General features: G+C 43.5%; 1 protein-coding gene across 1 annotated transcript in view; it reads right to left on the bottom strand.

Annotated features, from left to right (window-relative positions):
- Positions 1 to 18,427, bottom strand: part of NUAK1 (NUAK family kinase 1) — a 73,883-nt gene extending 55,456 nt beyond the window's left edge. The window contains exon 1 of the mRNA XM_060245577.1: positions 17,957 to 18,427. Within this exon, the coding sequence (XP_060101560.1) occupies positions 17,957 to 18,325 (369 nt within the window). The 5' untranslated portion in view covers positions 18,326 to 18,427. The remainder of the gene's footprint in view (positions 1 to 17,956) is intronic.
- Between the last annotated feature and the right edge of the window lie 7,782 nt (positions 18,428 to 26,209).

Here is a 26,209-nt window from a genome sequence, read left to right as displayed (position 1 = left end):
TCAGACTTTATCTACATAAATTACCAGTTCAGTTTCGCAGCAATGGTAAATCCCTATAACAGTGTCATCCTAAACAGAGTTACATTCATCAAAGCCCACTGGCTTAAAGGGACTTAAAAGGACCTAATTCTGCTTAGGGTAGCTCTGTGAGTCAGCTAACATGAAAACAGTTCCATTACATTCAATGAAGCATGCTGCTCCTCCTGTAGACCCCACCAAAGCATCGACTTTCATGCATCACCATCCACATTCCTCTAACAAGAATGCACAGGAGTCAGGAAATAGTACTGATAGTTTCCAATACAATACATTCACTTGTAAAAACAGTTTATAAATTTTTTGACTGTCTGATACATTAATCTTAGCACTCCTCCTTTATTTTTGAACTACAGACTTCTTTCTAAAGTGTGTTCCTTAATGTGCATGCTAGTTTAAGAGCATGCCAGTGTTTGAATTAGCTTATATAACAGGATATAAAATGTCATAGCAAGTTTTATTGGAATGATAATGAGAAGAATTTTTGTGCACAATGAAACAAAGATGCCGACTCCTGTGCCAAACATTCATTTGATGGCAATACTTCAAATGAATTATCCCTTATAACAACTGAACTGTCATATCCTACAACCACATCCCAAGCAGCCACCCAGCTGGGCTCAATAAAGCTATTTTCTGATGTACTGTATACACAGACAAACACCCATACTTCCCAGATGTTCTGTGTGTAAAACATTTGGTTTCAAATGCATAGCAAGTCTTTCCAAAAAGCCATTACATTTGTTTAATGGACTCATACAGTTCAGCTAAAATATCCTGGAGCAGACATCTGACTGCATTTCTACTCTATGAGCCCCATCTGCAAAAAGCAGAAAGAGCAAATGAGAATGCTTTGCATGATTTATGCTGCCTTTATGATCAGCCAGTTCATAAAGCACAAGCTTTGCTCAGCAGACAATAGCACAGACTGCTTTCAAGTGTGTCATTAAGCTTTTTTCTGTTAAAAAAAATACTTTCCATTGAAACAAAGGACCCAATTCTAAGGCAATGGGATCAGGACAAACTAGAAGCACAATTCAATCCAAAAGGCACGAGCAAGAATGTAATTTCCTGTTTTCCTCTCTTGAGGATGCCCAAGACAGATAAAACCATCATATCTATGGTGGCAAAAAAAAAAAAAAAAAAAAAACCTGGAGTGAGTTACTATGTCAATCTCATTTCTCCTCTCAAAAACTCTGTAAAGTAAATTATTGGTCTTATTTTACAGCAGGGGAAATGAAACATAAGACAGTTGCATGTCCTAATGAATTTATACTTTAATTATATTTTAACTCAAATCGCCTAGATTCATATCATTCACAACCTGGCCTCAGCTGTGGATCCTTAAATGTGCAGAACAGGTCCCTGTAAATAGAAAGGAGATTTTCCTACAAACTTGGGGGACCCCCCCCCCACCAGGCTTATAGAAAAATACAAAAAACTTTTTTAAAGAAGGGAAAAGGTTAAATTCCGTCCCCCCCCCCAAAAAAATAGAGGACAATTTAAGCCTACTGTGAGTGGGGAGGATGGGGCTACTGAAGAACCCACTCCCACCTCCTCTGTGCAGCTGGGTGGGTGGGGGTAAAGAAATGAGAGTTGCTGCCCCTTTTTTAAACCAGCCCTGCCACAGCCCATCTCTCCTCTGCAGGGCACAGGAGATCTGGAGCTGCTGTTTGCTATTGACACTGCTGATGCCAGCCCCATCATCAGCCCCTCTCCTCTTTAAGGGAGCAGGCAAGAGAGGAGGAGCAAGAGCCACTGTATCTACCCTGGCCACATGACTCATGTGGGTGGGCAGAAGGGGAGAGCAGCAGCCCCGTTGCATGCAGGCAGGTTGGCCAGAAAGCTCTAGTCCAGCAGACAAGTGGGGGGAAAAGACGGGATTTTTGTCTCACAAGTCTCATGGGTCCCCTACTTATTCATTCTAATTCTATGACTCGCTATATTTCACCATGGCTAGAAGACTGGTTTCCCCAAACAACCTTTATCATTACATTTTTCTTAAGATGATTTGAGAGTATAACCTGTTTATTGAAATGGAGAAAAATAAACATTTCTGTGATTATATTCAAGAAAAAGCTAAAATAAGGTCAACATGTTATGACTTGTGCGGTAATGTACTAAACACCGTGCAGAACTGGATGAAGCTGAAAATGACAAGTAACAATTAAAGGATAAAACAACCACCTCTGAAAAGGTAAGCTGCTCGTTTTTCTAGACACAGAGAAAATGTCACACTCTCCAGAAATGTGTAGGCTTGTCCATCTAAAATGCTGAAATCACAAGACCACGACCTTTCTTTTAAACAAAACATAGTTTGCCTATGCAGATTTCATTTCTATGTCTCATGAAAGAACTCAAGCAGAATAAATTTTTTAGTAATTTGGCATCTGGATTTTAAGCATTTCCCCCCCAATCCTAAACCTATGTTGGCTCAGCTACACATAAATGTAGCTGCCACATGTGTATGATCTTTAGAGAATGGGGACAGTTCTCAAGGCAGAGAAATACCATCATATACAGCTCTCAGCCCAATCACACAGGGCTACCTGAAAGTCTTTGCAGGATAAATATACCGCTGAGCACTTCAGAAACCTGAGAGGTCAGGTGAAGAAGTGGTGAACCACAGAAAGAAAGCTAGAAGCAATGAGCAAAAAGATACTCAACAAAAATAAGAACCAGGAAAGCAAAACAGCTTCAAAGAGAACCAAGGACAACAGTTGTCAGATACCTCATCCAGAAGAACCAGACAGCAGCAGCTACAAAGCAAGGAACAATGCAGATCTAATTAAAAGCTGAGAAGGAAAATTTGGAAGCACTATATTCCGTAAAGGGCACAAACACATCAATGTCTGATCAGGACAGCTTTGGGTTGGACAGACACAGCAATCCTGGCAAGGTGAACGATACCCTCTGGTAACCAAGATCTATAGGACCCAATGTTTCAATCAGATAAGGGCTTGGCAGTCTCTTGTGCCAAGCATGTTCACTGGACATGCAGGTATAAATATCCATGACTGACTCTGCTATATAATATTCCTATATTAGGATGATTGTGTTTAGGATCAAGAGATAAAAGATTTTTGACTGTACATGATATAAAGAGCTGGTGACCAACTCATTACATTGGCCATTTTGGCAAAAGTTAACTTTGAATGCACTAAAACAAGTGCTGAATAAAAGCAAAAGGACTGTGTGGCCTTATGGAAGAAGCAAGGTCATGGAAGATCTTGTTTCTGCTTTCAAGTTACTAGAGCTACTTCATGTAATTCCTTGCTATTTGATTTCCTTGTTTACAGTACTTCAAGTAGTAAAGCTGCATTAATTTATGCCCCTTGGGGTCTATGGTTATTATTATTATTAGGATCAATGTGCATAGATGCTTTACAGTTTCATCAGCAATAAAAGAAAATTCCTGTCCCCAAAGAATGTATAATTTAAATTTTGACATAGGAGAAGATGATGAAAGAAGGTGGGGAAAGGACCAAATCACATAACATCCTTTGCATTAGCTTTTACATTTTTCTTTGTGGGATGAGGGTTTGCTGTTTATGTCTTTGGCTGTGAAAACAATAAGCAATAAATAAAAGACCAAGAAAGATGAGAGTAGTAAGGAATGAATATGAGGCAATATAATTATACATACATAAACCAGAACTGTTCTTGTTGAACATGTATCCCAGTGACTATATAAAAGAGACAAGACATTTAATGACACATTAATACTGCAGCAAGGATTTTGTTTGCTCAGAAGTAGAAGCTTCAAGAGCTACCTATGAAGTAGGAACTGATCGGTAAAATACTGGAAGCAGCAGAGATGGACTACTTATTGTTATTGCTTGCTGGGAAATCCAAGGAAGAAGCAAGAGAATATTGGGAGAAGTTATATGTATGGTTAGACTCTTAAACTGCTTTGGTGTGATGTTAATATTCTTCAATTTATATGTTTGAAATTTAAGCTTAACTGATAACTTGAATTGGAACTTACAATATATTTCTAGATGTCTATTGTGATGAGAGGTTAAGAGTGATAATATGTTGAAACTTTCTTTTATATGAATGATATAGCAACATGCAGAATTATCCTATCTTTCATAATAGTTGTATTAGTACTTTTCTATTTCCTTTTCCCTTTTTCTTATCTTTAAAAATAAAAATTTCTTGAATCTTTTTTTATATATGCACTGAAATGCTGAATTAAAATATTTGTGAAGAATTAAAGGGCTGTTATATGATAAAAGATTATTTAAGAAAAAAGTACTGGAATTACATCTTGGTAAATACTCCTCTGAAATTCTGTGCTTATGAAATGTCTTGTCCATTCCATACCCTTTGTGTGAACAAATGTAAAATATGTCTGGAAAAATCATGGTAAAGAGCACTTGTTCAGTTCTAACTGCCATACAGATAATATATGAATTGAACCAGAATTGATTACCATAATTTTCACATGATTTGTATGTACCCTGTAAATATCTCACTATGACAAGAACTCTGATTACACCTTTGTATTGAAATTCCTATTATTTTAAGTTTAAAAGTATTGCTATATATGGAGTATCTGCTGTAGGTACTAAATTCCCTGTAAAAGGTAAAGGTAGTCCCCTGTGCAAGCACCAGTCGTTTCTGACTCTGGGGTGACGTCGCATCACGACGTTTTCACGGCAGACTTTTTATGGGGTGGTTTGCCATTGTCTTCCCCAGTCCTCTACACTTTCTCCCCAGCAAGCTGGGTACTCATTTTACCAACCTCAGAAGGATGGAAGGCTGAGTCCACCTTGAGCTGGCCATCTGAACCCAGCTTCCGCTGGGATCAAACTCAGGTTGTGAGCAAAGAGCTCAGACTGCAGGACTGCAGCTTTACCACTCTGCGCCATGGGGCTCCTATTCCCTGTGCTGGCTCCTAACTCTCACACTGGCTCAGTTGCAAGAACTGCTCAGGGCTTGAGAAGGTATGTGATTCTGCAAGATTTTTAGGAAAGCAGCCACTCAAGGAGGACTCTATGCCTATTCTAAAAATTGGTCTCTATGCTTTGCTACTTAGGGGTATAAAATCATTACAGAGGAGATTTAAAACATGTTTTAAACTATCTTTCTGCAACAACACAGATTAAAACCACTCTTTTAAAATAAATTCTAGCATCTTGACAACAGCCTGTGAAATGCAAAAAATATTTCAGAGCAACAGGCATGTATATTTTGTAAGCATGTTGCCTATCCCTGCTTAAAATCCCTCCTTTTTCCAGGGCTTCAGGGAAAAGCCAAACCAAAAAGCTTTGCTACATAGCCTTTTACTACTAGAACCATCAAATATTTTACCATATAGCAGTAGACTGTTCCCCTTATGAGTACCTTAAATACTTTTGTGGTTTGGTAGTAATACTGTGTTTTAGATGGCATTTTTATAGGCTATGATATTTCACTCTGATATTCAACAATCGAAGGCTCCAGGAGGCAGAAGACTGCTATCATACAAGGTTTATTCTTCAGAATTTTCACACTGGTCTTTTTTTCTTCTTCTGCCAAACACTATCCCACTCATGAACAACAAACCGCAAGCCATAATTACTAAGCAAATACAGATATACTTTCAGTTCAAAAGAAAATGAAATAAAACTGGAGTAGTCAATTACAAGGCTAAATTATTTGCTAATTTAGGCGTTGTATTCTTTTGACAAGATATGATTATAATCCATTGTGAAATTAAAAGGAATCATGCAAGGAGGCAGGGTATCCCACCAAAAGGTTTAATAACGATTTTAAAAAGAATATCCTCCCAGTGAATGTGCTTCCTCTCCCCAGTATTTTTACCTCCAATAATAATTTATTTGCAATGTGCTGCCCAACTAGGAACAAGGTCCCTGACACCAGTACCATTTCCAATGGAGCAGCCTTCTCAGGAATCAAAGCACCACAACTGCATACTGTCATCAATGCAGGCATGTCCAATGTGGACATTACATTACAGTGTGTAGCACTACTATCAAATAAACAGTATTCCTTTTTGTCTGTCTGGATTCTGAATTTACTTGAGTGTTCACAAATTCCAGTATTTTGGGAGCTTGAGAGAAAGATCTCGCCATCCACTTTTTCTATCCCATGCATAATTTATAAAACTCTTTCATGCCCCCCCCCATTCATTTTTTCTAAAAGTCCCAAGAAGATAGTTTCAAGGGATTGCTGTGTTGGTCTGCAATGGAACAACTAGATTTTTAGTCCAGCAACACCTTAGAGACCAACAAGACTTTTGGAGAATAAGCTTTGGAGAGTCAAAGCTTCCTTTTTTCAGATATCCTGAAAATCCTGTTGGTTTCTATGGTGCTCCTGGACACAAGTCTAGCTAAAAAGTCCCGGGTTCTTTTGCCTTTCTTCAGAGGAAAGATGCTCCAACCTCTTAATCATTTTTGTTACTTTCGTCTGCACTTTGTCCAGCTCTGCAATATCCTTTTTGAGTGAAAGCGAGAATAACTGAAAATAGTACTCCAAATACGGTCATGCCAGAGATCTACACAGGGAAATTCCAATACTGGACTTTTTATCTTCATTTTTCTTTCCTGATAATCTCAAGGATGGAGTTCCCCTTTCTCATTGCAGCCATTAATTATTTTTTTAATTCTGTACCTTTTGTGCAAAAGGCAGTGAACTTGTATTCAAAAGGCAATGGATTTGAAATGAAAAATAGTCTGTCTTCCCCTGTATGTCCAGGCACTCATATCAATATTTTCCACCTCACGTCAAGATACCACACCTTTTGAGCACAAGAGTCTCCAACCTTTTTGAGCCTGCAGGCACCATTGGAATTCTGACATAAGGTGATGGAATCAACCACTAAATGGCTGCCACAGAAGGTGGAGCAAACCACAAAATGTCAGGGAGTGAGGTTATGCATAGTTTTAATATAAAATCTTCAAAATTTCAGGCAGACTTCACTGATTTGCCAAGTTTAGTAGGGTGGTGGAGGGGAACAAGGAACAACAAGGAAATAATGGCCACTAAAAATTTAAAAGTTATAATTTGATATTATTACTAATATATGTAACTGTTTGGGGTTTTTTATAGTTCTCTCTGTGGTCTTTGAAAGAGGATTGTGATATTTTATTAAGAATTTTACTATGTATCTGGTTTTTGGAATGTAATTGTATTACAATAAAAACATTTTTATTGTATTACAATAAAAAATAAACATTTCAGGCAGAAGCTCTGCTCAGCAGGATACCTTTGTAAATGAACTTACTGTTTATTTTCTTGCTTATACTCACGTTACCTTTAGTCACTTACACAGTGCAGATCTTTATGCTGAGGTGACAGCTGCTGCCAAAGTAATGTTCTTTTGAATCTGCCTAGACAATCAGATATCTTCTCTAACGGCCAATCAGAGCCCTTGCTGGGCAAAAGCACCCACTTTCTAAAAAACACTCAGCAAGCACCAGGAAAGGTGTCAGCAGGCACCTTTAGGGGATTCTTTTTTACACCAGGATTATGTCTCAGCCCAATATTCCTCATTTTGAAAAAATTACAATTTTTGTTTAGCTAACGTTTGTACATCAGGTCTAGACAAATGAATTCCTTCTGTGTAGCATCACACTTGAACTACCAACTTCACATTAAATTGTCAGCGACAGAAGAACAATGCTGGCCTGCCACTTCAGCTCCTGTAGTGCAAGCCATTAAGAAGTTCTCTGCATGTGTCATAATCTGATTTAATGGAGGATTAAGTAAATTTAAGCATCTAACACTACACACACACACATAACTCAGGTTCAGGCTGTCAGCTAAACAAGAAGGGATGGATATCAGTGGTTGTTATGTGAGTACAATGAAGTCCTCTGAAGCCATCCTTGGATCTCAAGTGTTACTTTCACAGCACAGAATTGCACCAACCTGCTCAGTACCGCATTTGAGGAAAACAATACTCATAAAAAATGGTACAGTGACTCCCCAAATCAGAAAAATTTAAGTATACAGATCTTTTTTGAGATGGGCAAATTGCCATACATTATTGGCATAAATATGGTTCCTAAAAGATCCCAAATTGAAATTATTATCTTTGGGAGAGTGAAGAAGTTGTGCCATCATATATCAACATAAATGTGACCCCAAATGAAATACCCTGATCACTGCATCTCAGTCTGCTCTAATTGACAAAAGGAATGGCTATGTTTCTCAATGATTGTACATATTACCTCCTATGGACCTTAACAACTTTAGTTAGTTAGCTTTTCAGGGTCTGAGGGAGGTGACACACATCCCACTCCGGAAGAGAGTGGGCAGGTGCGTATCTATATGAAAGGAAGTGCAGTTCTGATCCTGGAAGAGACAGAGAGAGGCAGGGTATGTTTAGAGTGAACAAAGCATCTTAGAACTTCTCATGGCTCTGGGAAGTGGGCACACATAAATACTTTAACTTTTCTTGTCAGCTGCCAATGTTAAAACCAAAATCCAGAGACAGATATTCTTTCCTCCTTCTCAGGTCACTCCTTCTTCATGTGCAGGGTGATCACAAGCAGGGACCAAAATGAACAGCAAAACTAGAAGGAAGGAGCAACAGCTCTGTCACCCCCTGTCCTCCTAGCCTTCAGTCTCATTTCCCAAGCTTGTTCTCAGTAGATGCTGACCATGAATCCTATCATCTATCACTAAATAGAAATATATGTTGGTGTTCATATCCTTAGTTTTCAAGTGTGAGTCAGAGTCACCCCTCCCAACTTGATTGGTATTCAGATCATAGAAGGCATTGTGCCAAAGCAACTCTGCACAATTTGAATCTGAATACCATATTGTTTTGGGACACTTAAAACATTACTTGCCAAATTATAGCTATTGAAGCTCCAAATGCAAAAAACCAAAACTTGCCAGCCATGCCCATTTTCCAAATTCTGACACTATACCATCCGATTCTAGCCAATGCTAGATTTCCAACAATTAAAAATTTCTCTCTGCGTCCAAGTCCATATTTCAAAAGTAGGAATTACATTTGAAGAATGTATATTACTGGCCTAAAGTGGACAAGTGATACCTGGTGAAATAATAAGCTGAATGAATGTTTAATCTTTCTAACAATATATTATTTTAAAATATCTGATATACTAGTTACATGGTCATACTTGCATTTAAAGGTAAAGGTAGTCCCCTGTGCAAGCATCGAGTCGTTACCGACCCATGGGGTGATGTAACATCATGATTTTTTTGGGCAGACTTTTTATGGGGTGGTTTGCCATTGCCTTCCCCAGTCATCTACACCTTACCCCCAAGCAAGCTGGGTACTCATTTTACTGACCTCAGAAGGATGGAAGGCTGAGTCAACCTTGAGCCTGAACCCAGCTTCCGCCAGGATCGAACTCAGGTCATGAGCAGAGCTTGGACTGCAGTACTGCAGTTTACCACTCTGCGCCATGGGGATCTTTTTTTTTTTACAGCCACAAAATTCTGGAATAAACTGCTTATATTTTGAAAACTGATCCTATCTTCAGTTGGCAAACTAGTCTGATCCCACAACATTCCAATTCTATCAAACACTTTTCCCATAGCTGCCATTTATTAAAGAAAAAGTAACAATCACAAACATATTTTACTCTTATCCTCCACTCATATAGAAACAAGATCCAAATAATCAAACTTGTTCCAGATTTAGGGTTCATATTCAATCTTCAATCAGTAAAAAATTTAAAAGTATTTTTCCAGACTTCACAACAAGTAGTAAGCATTCATCCTTTGGGCAGCTGAGACATACATTAATTTATTCAATTAAGTTGTTTAAGGATTAGTTCCCTTGTACACATGCTGGATGCTTTAAAAATATATTCTTGATTGCAATTTGAACATCAAAAACTTCAAAGTTAACTTGCTGCATAGAAACATTTCTCCTCGTTTCAGACTGTAGCTAAAGGTTATTGGAGGGTCTCGATATGTATTAAACATCTGGAATTTTTGGCTTGGGTCCAAGATATTTGATCAGCATGGGCAACCACTATACTCCTAGAATATCTCACCCAACCCCCTAGTGTTCAGTGTCTGGGATCTTCTAATTTATACAACGTACAGTGTTGTCTGCACAGACATGGTGATAAATATGTGCTGTTTAAAAGGAGGTACTTCACAAACCATAACTTACAGATGCTCAAAGTCTTTCATGTGGGCAAGACAAATGAGAATGCTATGCCTGACTGCAAAGGCTGACTTCAGGAAACAACAGCAGGAGAACACAAATGAAAACCTGGATACACTTGTGGCTTAAATAAACTGACCAACAAATATTACAGACACACTTATCTCACTTTTCTTTGCACAAATATCCAGCAATAGGCCAAGAATTCATTTTAACTGTTATACCAAATGGACACATAAAGTATCAACATCTGTTTAAAAACAATGTGTAAGAGTGGCATTTGGTAATATATAACATACCATTACAAAGAATCTGTGACTAGAATCCTGTGAAAAATAAACAATCTTTACCAAGAATTACATGTTCCAAACAGCTTTATCCAGCACGTATGATACCCAAACATATCTTACCCAGCCCCATTCATTCAGATACATTCAGATATAATTTCCTCCATATGTCATACAAAATATCCTAATCATGAATTTAATGACATTTAAAACCCACATGCATGGCTCAACACAAAGTACTTTAATGTTATATATTCCTTCTGTTATGATTTTTCTCAAATGATGTTTTGAAGTTATTAGTAAAAACACATTACAATGCAATAATACTTTGGGTTGAGAGCATCTTGGCAAACAATGAACTCTATTCCATTGTGAATTTCACTTCAGGCAGCTACATTTTGGCCAAAATTCCTAACACTATAAGTCACAAATCAAAGTCCAAAAGCCAAATGCCAGATTCAATCCTGTACCTTCTACACATATATTCATGACACTCTATTTCCCTACACACACACAAACACACACACCAGACTCACCAAATGTTCAGTGCAAAGATATAGTAAGTGGCAGCCTTTTTTTTTTACTTGCATGCAAAAGAAACTAGAACATCTATCCAAGGCCAGCCCTAGACTGTCTGGCACCTTAGGTAAGGCTAACATTTGGTGCCCCCCCCCCGCACTGATAACATCACCAAGTCACATGGGGGGTGACCAATTTGGTGCCTCCCAGAAGGCCAGAGCCCTAGACAATCGCTTAGTTTGCCTAGTGGCAAAGCCAGCCCTGTGTCTATCTGTGAAGATATTGGTGTCCTGGCAAACAAAGAGGCAGGGAAGATGAGGCTTGTACTCAGCCAGACACATTCAGGAGAAGTCAAACCTCAGTGCCACTGCCAGCACCCCAGACCAGAGTGGTAGCTGTGTACATACAGGACGTGGATGACAATCGTAAGCAGAGCTAGATTAACAATTAGGCCAAGTAGGCACTGGTCTATGGGCCCCCACACCTTTAGGGGCCCCAAGCCATCTCCCCCCCTCAGTTTTTCCCCTGCTTGCAGCCGTCCCAGCATGCATGCACAGCCAGCAACTGAGCTGCTCTTTGCCCAACTTGCCTGGTGCGGCTGCTGCTGGTGTCATTGCCAAGTTTGCCTCTCCCCCACAGTTTTGTCAAAGGGGCTGAGATAATTTGTAAGGCCCCCCCCCCACAAGATTTTGACTGCCTAGGGGCCTCCACAGGGTTTAATCTGGCACTGATCATAAGCCATGCTCATTGTCTTCTCTCATGCCTCAGACCCCAACGGCACTGCCAGCATCTCAGGAGCTCACCTTGACTGCTTGGACAAATGTGTCAAGCAAAATTATCCAGTATGTCACAGACCATCACAACTACCAGTCTTAGAAGCTTCAGACCCATTTCCCTCCATACAAATACAAACATCTGACCAGCAGTTAAGCCTCTTAAACCTTTTGGCCTCAGCTCCCTAAAACCTGTTATTGCTACCCTTGCAGCTTATGATCAATCTCCTTACCGCTAAAGCTGCCATTTTTTTAATGCTGGTGAACCTTCTTCTCTGCCTCCACAAAACAACCATTCACAGCACACATAGTGCAATTCTAAACAAAGTTATACCCTTCCAAGCCCACTGGAGTCAACAGGCAAGAACAGTATAACTTCTAGAAAATGTCCCTTCAACGGCTTCTTCCTTAAGATCCTGCCACCCTAGCACATTCTCTCTATTATCGCAAATCACCCAGAGGGACCATTTGCATCAGGACTAGGACATTATTGCAAAATCTTCCCACCTCATCATCATGCAATATTGCTTATGGGTTTTGTAGGATCAAAAATAAAGTGCTGTGCATAAAGATAACTTTCATTATGTCATTTTTTTCACTTTAACACTTTAAAGGTTCAGTCAGAATAAAAAATTAAAGCATAACTAACAAAATCAATCTCAATTTAAAACCAGATTATACGAAAATGTTTTAGCTGACATATTTTCTAAGGACAAATTAGCTTATTCCATTTCCAACCATCATGTTCTTCTTCACATACCTAAAGCGGTAGAGGTTGGCAATTTTGTTTTAGAAGTTATTCCATTTGCCCTTTTCATATCTAAATGGTAATTTCAATCATATTTATTTATTAAACCATTTTTATGCTGCTTTTCCCTGTAGCTCAAGGAAGCTAACAAATGACAGTTTATTAGAATAAATGCCCAATAACTCTGCTCCTCCCAGAAGATGCTTGCAGGTTATATCCTATTAAAAACACTGATAAATATAATGGCCTTGTAGGGCAGGGGCCCCCAACTCCCAAGCCATGGACCGGTATCGGTCCGTGGCCTGTTAGCAACCGGGCCGTGAGTTGTATAATTATTTCATTATATATTGCAAAGTAAGAAGATGACGACAACATTTGATTTATATCCTGCCCTCCACTCCAAATCTCAGAGTGGCTTACAGTCTCCTTTATCTTCCTCTCCTACAACAGACACTCTGTGAGGTGGGTCGGGCTGAGAGGGCTCTCACAGAAGCTACCCTTTCAAGGACAGCTCTGCAAGAGCCATGGCTGACCCAAGGCCATTCCAGCAGCTGCAAGTGGAGGGGTGGGGAATCAAACCCAGTTCTCCCAGATAAGAGTCTGCACACTTAACCACCACACCAAAATAAAGTGCACAATTTTATCATCCCAAAACCATTGCCCCCCTGCCGGTCCATGGAAAAATTGTCTTCCACAAAACTGGTCCCTGGTGCCAAAAAGGTTGGGGACCATGTTGTAGGGCATACCCACCCATACACAAAGCCTCCTCAAACTCTACCAAGTGGGAGCTACAGTGGGAAAGACATGGGCACTGCTTGATGCCAGGCTGGCTCCCTTAAGTGGGGGAACAGACAGCAGCCTGAGAACAGCAACATATAGGAGGAGACGATTTAGATATACAGATCCTATGCTGTAAATGGTCAGCCAGTGTAACTGTTTTAAGATAGGTAAGCTGTGAACCTCCTGATGGCAGTTGGGTTTGGTTTTTTTGACCACTGTGTGACAGAGTGTTGGTCTGGATGGGCCATTGGCCTGATCCAACATGGCTTCTCTTATGTTCTTAACCCCTGACAATAGCAGGGCTTCTGTATTATGAACAATCTGTAATTCATGTGCTGTCTTCAAGGGCAGCCCAACACAGAGTAATCCAATCATGAGGTTAGAAAAGCCTGGATCACCATAATCAGGCAGGCTAAGAAAGGAGCAAGTTGGTGAATCAAATACAGCTGACAGAAGTCACTCTTAGCCACTACCACAACATCTGTATTAGGAACAAATGTATTTCCTTTGTGACCGTGGAGCTATCCAGCTGGGTCTACAAATAGCTCCAGAATAAAGAAGATACAAATATTGTGCAGAGACACTGGCTCTCAGAATAAAAGGCAAAAGGCTTTTCTGTTAGGGGAAATAAGAACAACTCTTACTGCCCCCCTCCCAAGGATTAATTCACTCGACACACATGTGAGATAGATGAATGACAGAGAACTTTTCAACATACGCTATTATAATTAATATTATTTTACCAAAGAACTAGAAAGAAAAACAAAGGCCATGAAAGACTAAGACGTTTGTAACAGAGGTGCCACACACTTTCCCCAAGACTGATATTGAATCCACCTTTTTCATTTGCTTCATAACACACACAGCTCATCCTAGTCCCACAGAATGGTACTGTAACATATTGCATCTTCTCACAATGCATATACCCAATGTCTCCTTTTTTCATATATCTCACAAAAACTCAGAGCTGGAAGGTACACTCAATGGTCATCTAGTCTGACCCCCCTGTACAATGCAGGAATTTGACTGCTACTTCCCTCTGCACATACACTCCCCCAGTGACCTCCGCTCCATGCCCAGAGAAAGGCAAAAAATCTCCGGGATCCCTGGGACAATTTCATATGCTTCTCATGAAAATATCTCCCTACTGCTGATCACATCTTGCCCAAGTATAATGGGTTACACAAGTTTATGGATTTTTTTTAAAGAATTTCAAGGCAGATTACAGCATATGAACATTTTTCTTTTCATATATACTTAAGAACAGGGATAAAACTTCCACAGAAGAAAAGAGTAAGAGTCAGTAGCACCCTAACGACTAACAAAATTTGTGATATGGTAGAAGCTTTCAATGAGTCACTGCTTTCGTGGGTATCTGAAGAAATGAGCAGTGACTTGTGAAAGTTCATACCCTACCACAAATTTCCACAGAAGAGTCACTGTATAGGCTACTTGGTGGACTTCCTGAGTTTGCTCTTTATCTTTAAGCTTGTATTTAAGATGTCATAAAATATTCAGTTCCTATCCTAATTGTCCTAACGAATAAATGAATGGAAAGCTGGCTGTCTCAGTACATGGTGGGTGTGCTGCTATATTTAATGCAGTATACAACCCAGTCTACAGTTACTACATTGTTGAGTAAACAAGTCTAAATGAGTAGTTGCCAACAACAAATTAAATATAACATATCCATAATTAAGATGGGTAGCCCTTTTAGTATGTCTGTAGCAGTAGAATAGAGTAAGAGTCCATTAGCATCTTAAAGACTAACCAAGTTTGTGGCAGGGTATGAGCTTTCATGCGTCACTGCTCACTTGTAGGTATCTGAAGAAATTAGCAGTGACTCATGAAAATTCACACCCTACCACAAAATTTGCTAGTCTTTAAGGTGCTATTGGACTAATACCCATAATATCCATAATCTACCTCACAGGTTCCCAGCTGCCACATATGCTATGGTTTAAAAAGTCAGATTTCTAGAAGCCACTATTAAGCTTTTACAGAGTTGGAAAAAATGTATCAGACTCCTAGATACCAATTTTTAAGAGCTTGTGTGTTGAAGTGCATGGGATTTTTCCCAGCCCAGATGTAAACATACACAGAAAAGGAAAAAAAGAAGCACAGTGCACATAATTTATGACTCTATGTTCAAAATCCTCTTTCCTTGTAAGAATGCAAATTCTCCAGCTGGATTCAATAAAAAATACTGGAATCGTTAATACTCATATTTATATTGCTTCTATATTACTCCATCGACTCTAGTGGAGATCCTGATTTACACCAATTTAATATTATAATTAAATTATCAGTCTTGTATATCTCAGCTTGCTTGATTATAGCCAAAGAAACGGGGGGGAGGGGGGGGAGATCACAGGTTCCCATTTAACATAACTGTTTCTGATTAATCCGACAACAAGGTTCACCAGTCTGCAATTTATCAATGTAAGTCTTAAAGGCAATATATTTTAATGCAGACAACTGTGAGAGTGCTGGTTACCAGAGATGTTTCCAAGGTCTGCAGTTTGCATGCTGTTGCCATACGGCTGCAAATATTTACATGCTGCTGTGTAGGAAAAGGTTACCTAGCCCAGCAATATGACAGCAACCAAATGACATAGGTGAGAGTGTGAGTTTGGGATTTTCTAATACTTAGCATCTCTTTCTTTGACAATTTGCTGTGAAGTCATGATAGGAATGATGCCTGCCACATAGCTCTGAAAACCCCCTCTGCTGGCCACAATACAGTCTATTCAACCATTTTAATGATGCTATAAATGCTGATGACTAAGGAAAACAGAAACTGTGCAGAGAAAGAAAAGGAAAAAGCTAAATGAACTCCCTGTGCCTCTGCGAGTCCGGACCCTTTTCACAACTTTCTCCTCTTGTGTATGAGGTAGACTATGTGAAAATTTAGAGTTCGGCATTTCAAGAGCTAGGTGAGAAAAAGAAAACTAGTACTATGGAATGAGTCACAGCAACCAGTTCTAATCCCACGCAGCAGACCATATATAGATATTTATGTGTTTTAGAAGTGAAACAAAAGCATGTTCCATACTTTATGTCAATAAATACCACCCTGAGCCATGAAATATATGAAAGCTGAGCATTTTAACCCCAGAAAAACAATAGACAGATTACACACACCAATGCTACTGTACTAGGAATCTTGCACACTACTGTCCTCTGTTTTGCCCCTTTAGCTGTAAAAATAAAACTACAAAAGTTATATCTAAACTCTTTATTTTAAATCAAGTCTAAGAGGAAATCAAGAGTCCTTTTGAAAAAAAATAAATATGTAGTGCAATTGAAAGGGAAAACAACAATACAATCTGGAAATGATACACGTGGAATTGTAAAATATTAACCTATAATGCAATGTAGAACTTTTGCTAGTTTGAAATTCATGTAATATGACACAGTCTAGCAGTGCTCTTTAAAAGAAATCATGCACTCACTGAGCATGTGCATTGATCTCTGTTTTCTGCTTAGCTATCCTCCTGATGAAATAATATAACCTTAAGACTTGTTGGCAGACAAAGGGCCTTTAAACATACTTTCTGCACTGCTTTGTGGCTATTTTTTAAAATGTTGACAGATCACATTGTTAGAAAGCTACAGCTCATAAACGTTCCTAAGTGGAATGAGGCTGCAAAATACATAATCAGAGCATACAAAGGCAGGGCACTTTTGTTTTGTTTGTTTGACTTCAATATCTGGCTCCAGATATTGGTTGAAGACAACACAACAAATGAAATCCAAAAACACAGTTATGCCAGATCTACTGTAAATCAATCTGCTTCAAACAAAAATTATGCTTACAGCATGACAGAAGAGCTGGCATATACTGGCACAGAATCCTGTTAATGGATATTCATTGCAGTGGAGAAGGTAATAATACCTCTCGTTTATTACATAAGCATATCCTACACATACCTGGGCTCTCCTGTGCTGCTTGGGAGTTCTGAGACAAAAGAACTACGAAGTCAGACAGGAGTTACAGCACAGTGGAACATCAGGTCTGGTCTGTTTAGGTTGTGAGCAAGAAAACACAGATGAGCCAAACGGACTCTAAAAGCTCACCTGAGCGAAGAGTAGATGCATTGGTACATTTATTCATATTGATCAGCAGAGTTGCTATCATCAAAACCAGTAACAAACAGTCAAGCTTTAAATGAGCCTTTAACCTGAAGGGCATTTCTGTGTAACTGACTAGAGAATATTGTATCTTCCAGTGAACTTTGTATGCCCACACATTAAACAAACAGCAAAAGGTCGGAGAGTTGGGGGAAGGGAGGGGCAGGGAGAACATGAAAATTTAGAAGCCACGCCAAAATTTTCCTAATAGCACAGCACTTGTTCAGGACTTACAGATGGGTTTCAGATAAAACTCTGGGTTGACATACTTGAAGAGAATTTAGATACAGTTCAGAGCTTCACAAACAGGCCCCCTCCCAAATGAATCCCGAAGCCCAGAGAGGTGAGATATAAATGCAATGGCAAACTGACAGCTAGCCAGGCAAAGCTGAGACACTTTTTAGCCTTGAGGGAGGGTTCAGATACAAGCTAGGAGGCTTGGACATGCCGTTAGGGAACACGCGGCAGTAGAATACAGTTAGGACTTAGAAGTCAGGGTTAGAAGGTTCACTAGCGACTGCTCTGGTGTGGAGCATCCCCCAGAGCACCAGGGTCAGCGCCTCCCGGTCCTTACCACTCTGCCTGAAAACCTCTCGATGGCCCTCTTGACTTTGCCATAGGTACCCTTGCCCAGAGTTTCTTGCAGCTCGTAGCGATGCTTCAGGTTGTGCTTGTGGTGGTGCCTCTTGACGCCTTGCTGCTTCTTCTTCAGTTCCTCGGCTGTGGCGGCAGCTGCGGGGGTGCCAGAGGCAGCTGCCCCTTCCGAGGCTCGCTTCCCGATGGTGGGCTCTTCCATGGCTGCTGCTGAGGCACCTTCCTTGCCTGTTGCTTCACCAAGCTCGGGGCTGCCGCCGCCACCACCACCGGCAGCAGCAGCAGTCGCCGCCCGGCAGCATTGCTGAGGGGCTTGTGCGCCGCTGCCATCCAGCTCAGTCCCATCCATCTCCTGCTCGCACACTGCGTGCGCCGGAGAGGCACTTCTGGCCGCGGCGGGAGGAGCCTCCGGGACCCTCCCTTCAGGCGTGCACCACCAGCCCCATTTTGAGCGCGGGAGGGAGGGGAGAGAGGCGCCCCTCTCTGCTTTCCCCTCCCTCTACCCCCTGCTGCGGCTGCCTGGCGCACATTTGGCAATTACAGGAGGCGGGAATTTGGAGCTGGAGGTGGGCGACGCGCCAGGGAACAACAGCCAAAAAATAATAATGGGAAGGGAGGGCAGAAAACCGCTTCTTCTTCCTTCCTTCCTTTCTTTCTCCGCTGAAGGAGGAGGAACCCGGGCACTCTTCTACCTTGCGGAGACGCCTCGAGACAGAACTGGAAAATAAGCGCCCCCCGGGGAGCGGGATGGCAAGCCTGCCCCTTTGAAGGGGGACTGCGCCAGCGCTGTTCTTCGCCTCCGCCGCCTATGAAGTGCCCTTCTTCTCAGGGCTATATTCGGGGGAGGCGGGTGGGGGTGCCAGAGGCCGGCGGCGACATAAAGCGGCGGGGCAGAGGCGGCCCTTCATGTTCCTGTCAGCCAGGCCGCGTTCCTCTTGGCGACTAGGAAAGCTCCCGCTAGCTGGCCCCGCCTCGAGTCAGCCAGCCCTTCCCGGCGGGGGTGCAGTGCAGGCTCTGTGTGTGTGTGTGGGCCGGGAAGAGGCCGGGCTTGGCTCGGCTGGCTTCGGAAGGGGGGGATCGCGGTGTGAATGCAGTGGGTCTGCTGCCAGGAGCCGCCCCTTTCGCCCTTCCACCCGCCTCTCTCCTCTTGCCTAGCCTCGGGTTCTCTCTGGGCAACCCTTGCTTCTAGAAGGCGGTGACAAAAGGGTTGGAGTTGCCGGATGGCCTTTATTCCGAAAGGATTCCTCTTTATTCCACGGCACTGCGGCTCCACAGACAATTAATGGCCGTCAGAGCAGCCGGGCCTTTCTTCACAATGAAGGGAACAATCAAAGGGATTATGTGCCTAAGGCCGTGGCCTCCCCATTCGAAAGTACCGAAGTTTTCTTTTTCTTTGTGCATTAGTAATGGGTCCCAGAAAAATAAGTTTGGAATCGGAATCAGGGTCAAAATCCGGAGGAGCTGTTGGGTTAGATTGTTCCAGCAAAAAATAAATTGGAGTCCTGAGGCAAGTCCCACCCCCCCCACCCCGCCCCGCCACCCTTTTCAGTTATTATTCTAGCATAAACTTTCTTGGACTAAAGCCATCTTCATACACATAGGTCTTTTGAAGTGGACTGCAGTTTGCAAGAGGTGGCCCCGGTATTTTTTTTTAAGCTGTTAGTCTTTGCCACAGTAGCCTTGTTTATTTTGGGTATGACTTGGGTACAAATGGATCCTCTTTAATTTTTATGATTTTTACAGGCAGGCCACACAAAGTCACCATCAAATACCACAACTGGCATCATTGTCAATGGGCTGTGCTGTAACAATCATGGGTCAAGCCCTTCAAAAGAGTATTCAGCTGCCTTCACACATCATCAGGTAATGAAAATTTGATGAAAAAATTGCTATAGTGCAACAACACAGCAATACTTTATACTCAGACCTGTGTGAATGTAGACTTATTCTACCTACAGTGCACACACCGAGATTACAACACATTTGTGGAAGAGAATGGGACTGGAATGTCTGAAAGGAGAAAAGCGTTGACCAATATTTTTCAGCCGATGAGCCCCTGAGTTAACTCCAGTGTGTAAGACTACACCACTAGTACAACAGTAGTGCCTTAGAGACCAACAAGAGTTTCAGAGTGTAAGCCTTTGTGAGTCAAAGCTCCCTTCGTCAGATGCAGTAGAAGTGGAGATCTTGAGTCCTTGTAGTCAGAACGTGTGGAGGTGTTGTAAGGAATACATGTAAAAGATGCAAAAGTACAATGTATATTGTGATCAGCTTGATTAGATTAGACTTGATTACATTATACATTCTGCCTCTGCATCCTGAACAAGTATTCTTGATTAGATTAGCCCTGACTACACTATGCATTGCACCTTTGCATCCTTTACAAGAATTTACACCCTCTCCCCACCCCACCCCACCCCACTTCAGACTAGGCTAAAAAGACTCATCTCCATTTCTAACTTTCTGAAGAAGGGAGCTTTGACTCTCAAAGGCTTACACCCTGAACCGCTTGTTGATCTCTTAGGTGCTACTGGACTCAAATCTAACAGTTCTACTGCAGACCAATATGGCTACCCTCTGAAACCACTAGTACAGCAAGCTACAATGCACAGACAGCCTCATTTGACTAATGCCTTGGGTTGGTTATGCCTCTAGCTAAGGGCTAGCCCATAGCACAAAAGAGCAAACAGTAACATAAAGTGGAAGAGGCAGGCAGGCATGTACAGAAGAATGAGGTGGCAGAATGAGGTAGAATCACTTCAGCTATCCTTGCCTCCAGTGCTAGTTCCCCCCCCCCACCCCCATAAGGAGTTTTTAAGTAATATATCTACAGAGTAACCTTGTGTTTTGGACTGTGCAATTGAAGTGATTTTAGGGAGGAGGCTTAAAGTTTTCTTTCTGACTTGGTGGGGGTGGGGGAGGCTTAGCTTATAAAGACAAAAGCCAATAGATCTGATTCAATGAAGAGTTAAGCCCACTGAAATCCTTAAATGGAATAATGCTATGCAGCCTTGCCTCGCTTGCTAAATCAGATAAAAAGACCCAGACAGAATTATTATATACCAACATAGGGTTAAGTCATGCCAATGAAAGGAGCTTTTGAATGACATGGACCTTATACGCACTGGAATCAAATTTGGAAATTTTCAGATATATGTTTAAAATGGCTCTTCACCTCTTCACTTTTTTCCCCATATTAACAATGTACATGTGTAATCACAAATTGTATGAAGACATGTAGTGTCATGTGTGAAGAGAATTACTGTCACAAGGATTCCCTCACTTGATCCCATGAACAGCTTTTTCAGCATTTTGACTCAGACAGTCAAGCCGTTGGGCAATGCACTCAGGTTTTGGAATATTTCCAAAGATACCCCATCAGCATGGGTTGGGTGGCTAATTCAAAATGTGTATTACCCTTTTACAATATGTTCTGGCAGAAACACAGATCATTTGTTAGGATGACATTAAAAGTGATAACGTACTGCGTTAAATGCCAGTTAGTGAAGGAAAGAGAGCTGCCATCTGTCTCTTCCTTGTGCAGATTTCTGTGTATTATTGGTTTTGGCATGATACAATATGTACTAGTATTATAGTGTTTTCTATAAGAACTTTGTAAAAGACAAGCTGTAAGTGGATTTAGGATGAAGCACTGTAGTGTGCTGTTTTTAGGAAGACTATGGCTGCAGTCCCAAGGACACTTTCCTGGGTAAGTGGGGGTGAATAAGAGACTGAATACATGACCTACACTGTGTAAGCCACCTTGAGTCTCAGTGAGAAAGGCAGACTATAAATAATGTCAAACAAAAAAATTATAGCCAAGAGTCCAGTAGCACCTTTAAGACTAACAAATTTTATTTTAGCATAAGGTCTCAAGAAACACAGCTTTCTTCATCATCTGATAAAAACATCTTTAATAAAACATCTTTCTGTAAAAGCAAAGAGCCAAAAGTTGGTTTCTCCACACCTCATTGGAGTAGAAAATGCTTCAGAAAATCCAAGAGGCATAATCACCTTTGGGATCACCTATTCAGATACAGCAGTCTCCATTATATGAGAGACTCAATATTACCCTCATGACAGTCATTTTGTCATGGTGCTTATAAGGGCTTTTTTCTTAGCAGAAACTTCTTTGGGTATTAGGCCACACTCCCCTGAAGTAGCCAATCCTCCTGGAGCTTACAGTAAGCCCTGTACTAAGAGCCCTGTAAACTCTTGGAGGGTTGGCTACATTATGGGTGTGTGGCCTAATATGCAAAGGAGTTCCTGCTACAAAAAAAGCCCTGGTGCTTATTCTCAAAATTCTAAATGGCCCACAGATTTGACAAGATTGAGGAACCCTGTCTTAATCCATTGTTCAATGTTTTTAAAACTTTATTTCCAGCCAGTCCTGCTGGGAATTAATATATTATATTACCTTGTTCTTTACTGTCACAACTCAGATGATCAAACAGGTAACCAGGCTGTGTCTCCCTTTGTGGGGGGCTTCTGTTGGCAGCTCCTGGTAACAAACAGCGGATCACAGAAAGGTCTTGTGACCAGAAGGGAGTGGGGGTATATAAAAGCTATATCAGTTTCTTGTACTTCTTTGTGGTTGCCTTTTCCCAGTGGCATTCAGCGGCAAATGAGCTATAGTTCCACTCATGTTCCTAAACATATTGCTCCAGATTTATGTGCCTGTTTAATTAAAAGGAAAGGAAGAGCCCTGTGGCACAGAGTGGTAAAGCTGCAGTACTGCAGTCGGAGCCCTCTGCTCACGACCTGAGTTCAATCCCAGCGAAAGCTGGTTCAGTAGCCGGCTCGAGGTCGACTCAGCCTTCCATCTTTCCAAGGTCGGTAAAATGAGTACCCAGCTTGCTGGGGGGGAAGTGTAGATGGCTGGGGAAGGCAATGGCAAACCACCCCATAAAAAGTCTGCTGTGAAAACGTGAAAGCAACGTCACTCCAGAGTAAGAAATGACTGGTGCTTGCATAGGGGACCTTTCCTTAATTAAAAATTTAAAACATCTTTTATTCCAGCTCAGTGTCAGTGTTAGAAATTTCCTCTCCCTCTTTCACATACAAAGCTTCTTTATCACTGGTCTGTCAAGGTCAGTTATCCAGGGCTTTTTTTGTAGCAGGAACTCTTTTTATATTAGACCACACACCCCTGATGTAGCCAGTCCTCCTGGAGTTTACAGTAGGCCCTATATTAAGATTGCTGTAAGCTATTGGAGGATTTATTACATCAGGGTTGTGTGGTCTAATATGCAAAGGAGTTCTTGCTACAAAAAAGACCCTGTAATTACCGGCTACAAAAAAGACCCTGTTCTCTGGGGTCTAGGGTGGCCAGATCGTCCCGGTCTCCCGGGACTTTCCCGGTTCTGGCCACCAATTCCCGGCTCCCGGGCTGGCTATACCGGGACCATTAGAAGTCCCGGTATAGCCAGCGGGGAGCCGGAGGGCCGCGTGCGGGGGCGGGGAGTGAGGGAGCCAGCGTCCCTGCGCGTGCGCGCGGCGGTGTGCGCATGCGCAGGGACGCTGGCTCCCTCACTCGCCGCCTTCCCCGCCCGCGCGCGGGGCCCGGTGGCGGAGGCCGGGGAGGCCGCCGCGGGTCCCTGGAGGGCCTCCAGAGGCCCGCGGAGGCCGCGGAGAGGCCGGCGCTGGTCCCTGGAGGGCCTCCAGAGGCCAGCGGAGGCCGTGGAGAGGCCGGCGCTGGTCCCTGGAGGGCCTCCGGAGGCCGCGGAGAGGCTGGCGCTGGTCCCTGGAGGCCCTCCAGAGACCAGCGCCGGCCTCTCCGCCGCCTCCCCGGCCGCCGCAGCCGCCGCCAGCAGCACCAGCCGCCCGGAACAAGGTAAGCCAGGGGGGGCCGAAAGCGGGGGGGCGGCTGGCGGGGGGGCGGCCGGCCTTCCTTCCTTCCTTCCCTCCCTCCCTCCTTCCCTCCTTTCTTCCTTCCTTCCCTCCCTCCCTCCTCCCTTCCTTTCTTCCTTCCCTTCCTTCCCTCCTTCCTTCCCTCCCTCCCTCCTCCCTTCCTTCCTTCCTTTCTTCCTTCCCTCCCTCCCTCCCTCCCTCCTTCCTTCCTTCCTTCCCTCCTTCCTCCCTCCCTCCTTCCTTCCTTCCTTCCTTTCTTTCTTTCTTTCTTCCTTCCTTCCCTCCCTCCCTCCCTCCTCCCTTCCTTTCTTCCTTCCCTCCTTCCTTCCTTCCCTCCCTCCTCCCTTCCCTCCCTCCTTCCCTCCCTCCTTCCTTCCCTCCTTCCTTCCTCCCTCCTTCCTTCCCTCCCTCCTCCCTTCCTTTCTTCCTTCCCTCCCTCCCTCCTTCCTCCCTCCTTCCTTCCTTCCTTTCTTCCTTCCTTCCCTCCCTCCTCCCTCCCTTCCTTCCTTTCTTCCTTCCCTCCTTCCTTCCCTCCTTCCCTCCCTTCCCTCCCTCCCTCCTTCCTTCCTTTCCTTTCTTCCTTCCCTCCCTCCTTCCTTCCCTCCCTCCCTCCTCCCTTCCTTCCCTCCTTCCTTCCCTCCCTCCTCCCTTCCCTCCCTCCTTCCTCCCTCCCTCCTTCCTTCCTTCCCTCCCTCCTTCCTTCCTTCCTTCCCTCCCTCCCTCCTCCCTTCCTTCCTTTCTTCCTTCCCTCCTTCCCTCCCTCCTCCCTTCCTTTCTTCCTTCCTTCCTTCCTTCCCTCCCTCCCTCCTCCCTTCCTTCCCTCCCTCCTTCCTCCCTCCCTCCTTCCCTCCTTCCTTCCCTTCCTTCCCTCCCTCCTTCCTCCCTCCTTCCTTTCTTCCTTCCTTCCCTCTCTCCCTCCTCCCTTCCTTCCTTTCTTCCTTTCTTCCTTCCCTCCTTCCTCCCTCCCTCCTTCCTTCCTTTCTTCCTTCCTTCCCTCCCTCCCCCCTTCCTTTCTTCCTTCCCTCCCTCCTCCCTTCCTTCCTTCCTTCCTTCCCTCCCTCCCTCCCTCCTCCCTTCCTTCCCTCCCTCCTTCCTCCCTCCCTCCTTCCCTCCTTCCTTCCCTTCCTTCCCTCCCTCCTTCCTCCCTCCCTCCTTCCTTTCTTCCTTCCTTCCCTCTCTCCCTCCTCCCTTCCTTTCTTCCTTTCTTCCTTCCCTCCTTCCCTCCCACCTCCCTCCTTCCTCCCTCCCTCCCTCCCTCCCTCTGGCCACCCCTGGAGTAGACAATACTGACTTTGGTGGACCCAAGCACTGATTCAGTGTAAGGGAGCTTTGTGTTTGTGACTGGACTAGACAATACTGACTTTGGTGGACCCAAGCACTGATTCAGTGTAAGGGAGCTTTGTGTTTGTGACTGGACTAGACAATACTGACTTTCGTGGACCCAAGCACTGATTCAGTGTAAGGGAGCTTTGTGTTTGTGACTGGACTAGACAATACTGACTTTCGTGGACCCAAGCACTGATTCAGTGTAAGGGAGCTTTGTGTTTGTGTCTTCTGGTGCAATTTTGTTCTCAGATCCTGTATTTACTTCATCAGTACATGGGATAAGGCACTTTCTCAACTGTGCTGCATAATGCAGCCTATTTATTTTGTCCTGTTTGCTCTGTTGGCTCTATCTGCGCCACCTTCATCACTTTCGGGGTGTGGATCCCCCAGTGGGGTGGTCTCCCGACTCCCTCCGCCAGCTGTTTCTGATAGCCCTGCGCCCCCTCTTTCATTTGATATGTGTCCCGTGCGGGTGCCACCCTCCCGCCGGGAGATGCCGCAAAATGAGCCCCCTTGAGGCTTATGGCGGCAGGGCTCGGGGGAAGCGAGCTAGACTGCTGTTCTTTTGAGGGGTTATAGAGTGTTTCGAGCCCGTCCCTGTGGCATCGGTCCCATCGTTGTGGGGCCCAGGGGGCCGGCGCAGCGGCACGCTGAAGCAGCCTGTCGGTCACTTCCGGGTTCCTGTCCTGCATCTCGACCTGTGTTATTAGTGACAGGCTGCTTCGGCGTGCCGCTGCGCCGGCCCCCTGGGTCCCACAATGATGGGACCGATGCCACAGGGACGGGCTCGAAACACTCTATAACCCCGCAAAAGAACAGCAGTCTAGCTCGCTTCCCCCGAGCCCTGCCGCCATAAGCCTCAAGGGGGCTCATTTTGCGGCCTCTCCCGGCAGGAGGGTGGCACCCGCACGGGACACATATCAAATGAAAGAGGGGGCGCAGGGCTATCAGAAACAGCTGGCGGAGGGAGTCGGGAGACCACCCCACTGGGGGATCCACACCCCGAAAGTGATGAAGGTGGCGCAGATAGAGCCAACAGAGCAAACAGGACAAAATA

Source organism: Heteronotia binoei, chromosome 8 (genome assembly GCF_032191835.1).
Source record: "Heteronotia binoei isolate CCM8104 ecotype False Entrance Well chromosome 8, APGP_CSIRO_Hbin_v1, whole genome shotgun sequence".
Taxonomy (NCBI): Eukaryota; Metazoa; Chordata; class Lepidosauria; order Squamata; family Gekkonidae; genus Heteronotia; species Heteronotia binoei.
The sequence above is the reverse complement of the archived record's forward strand: the minus strand, read 5'-3'. Positions and strand labels throughout refer to the sequence as shown.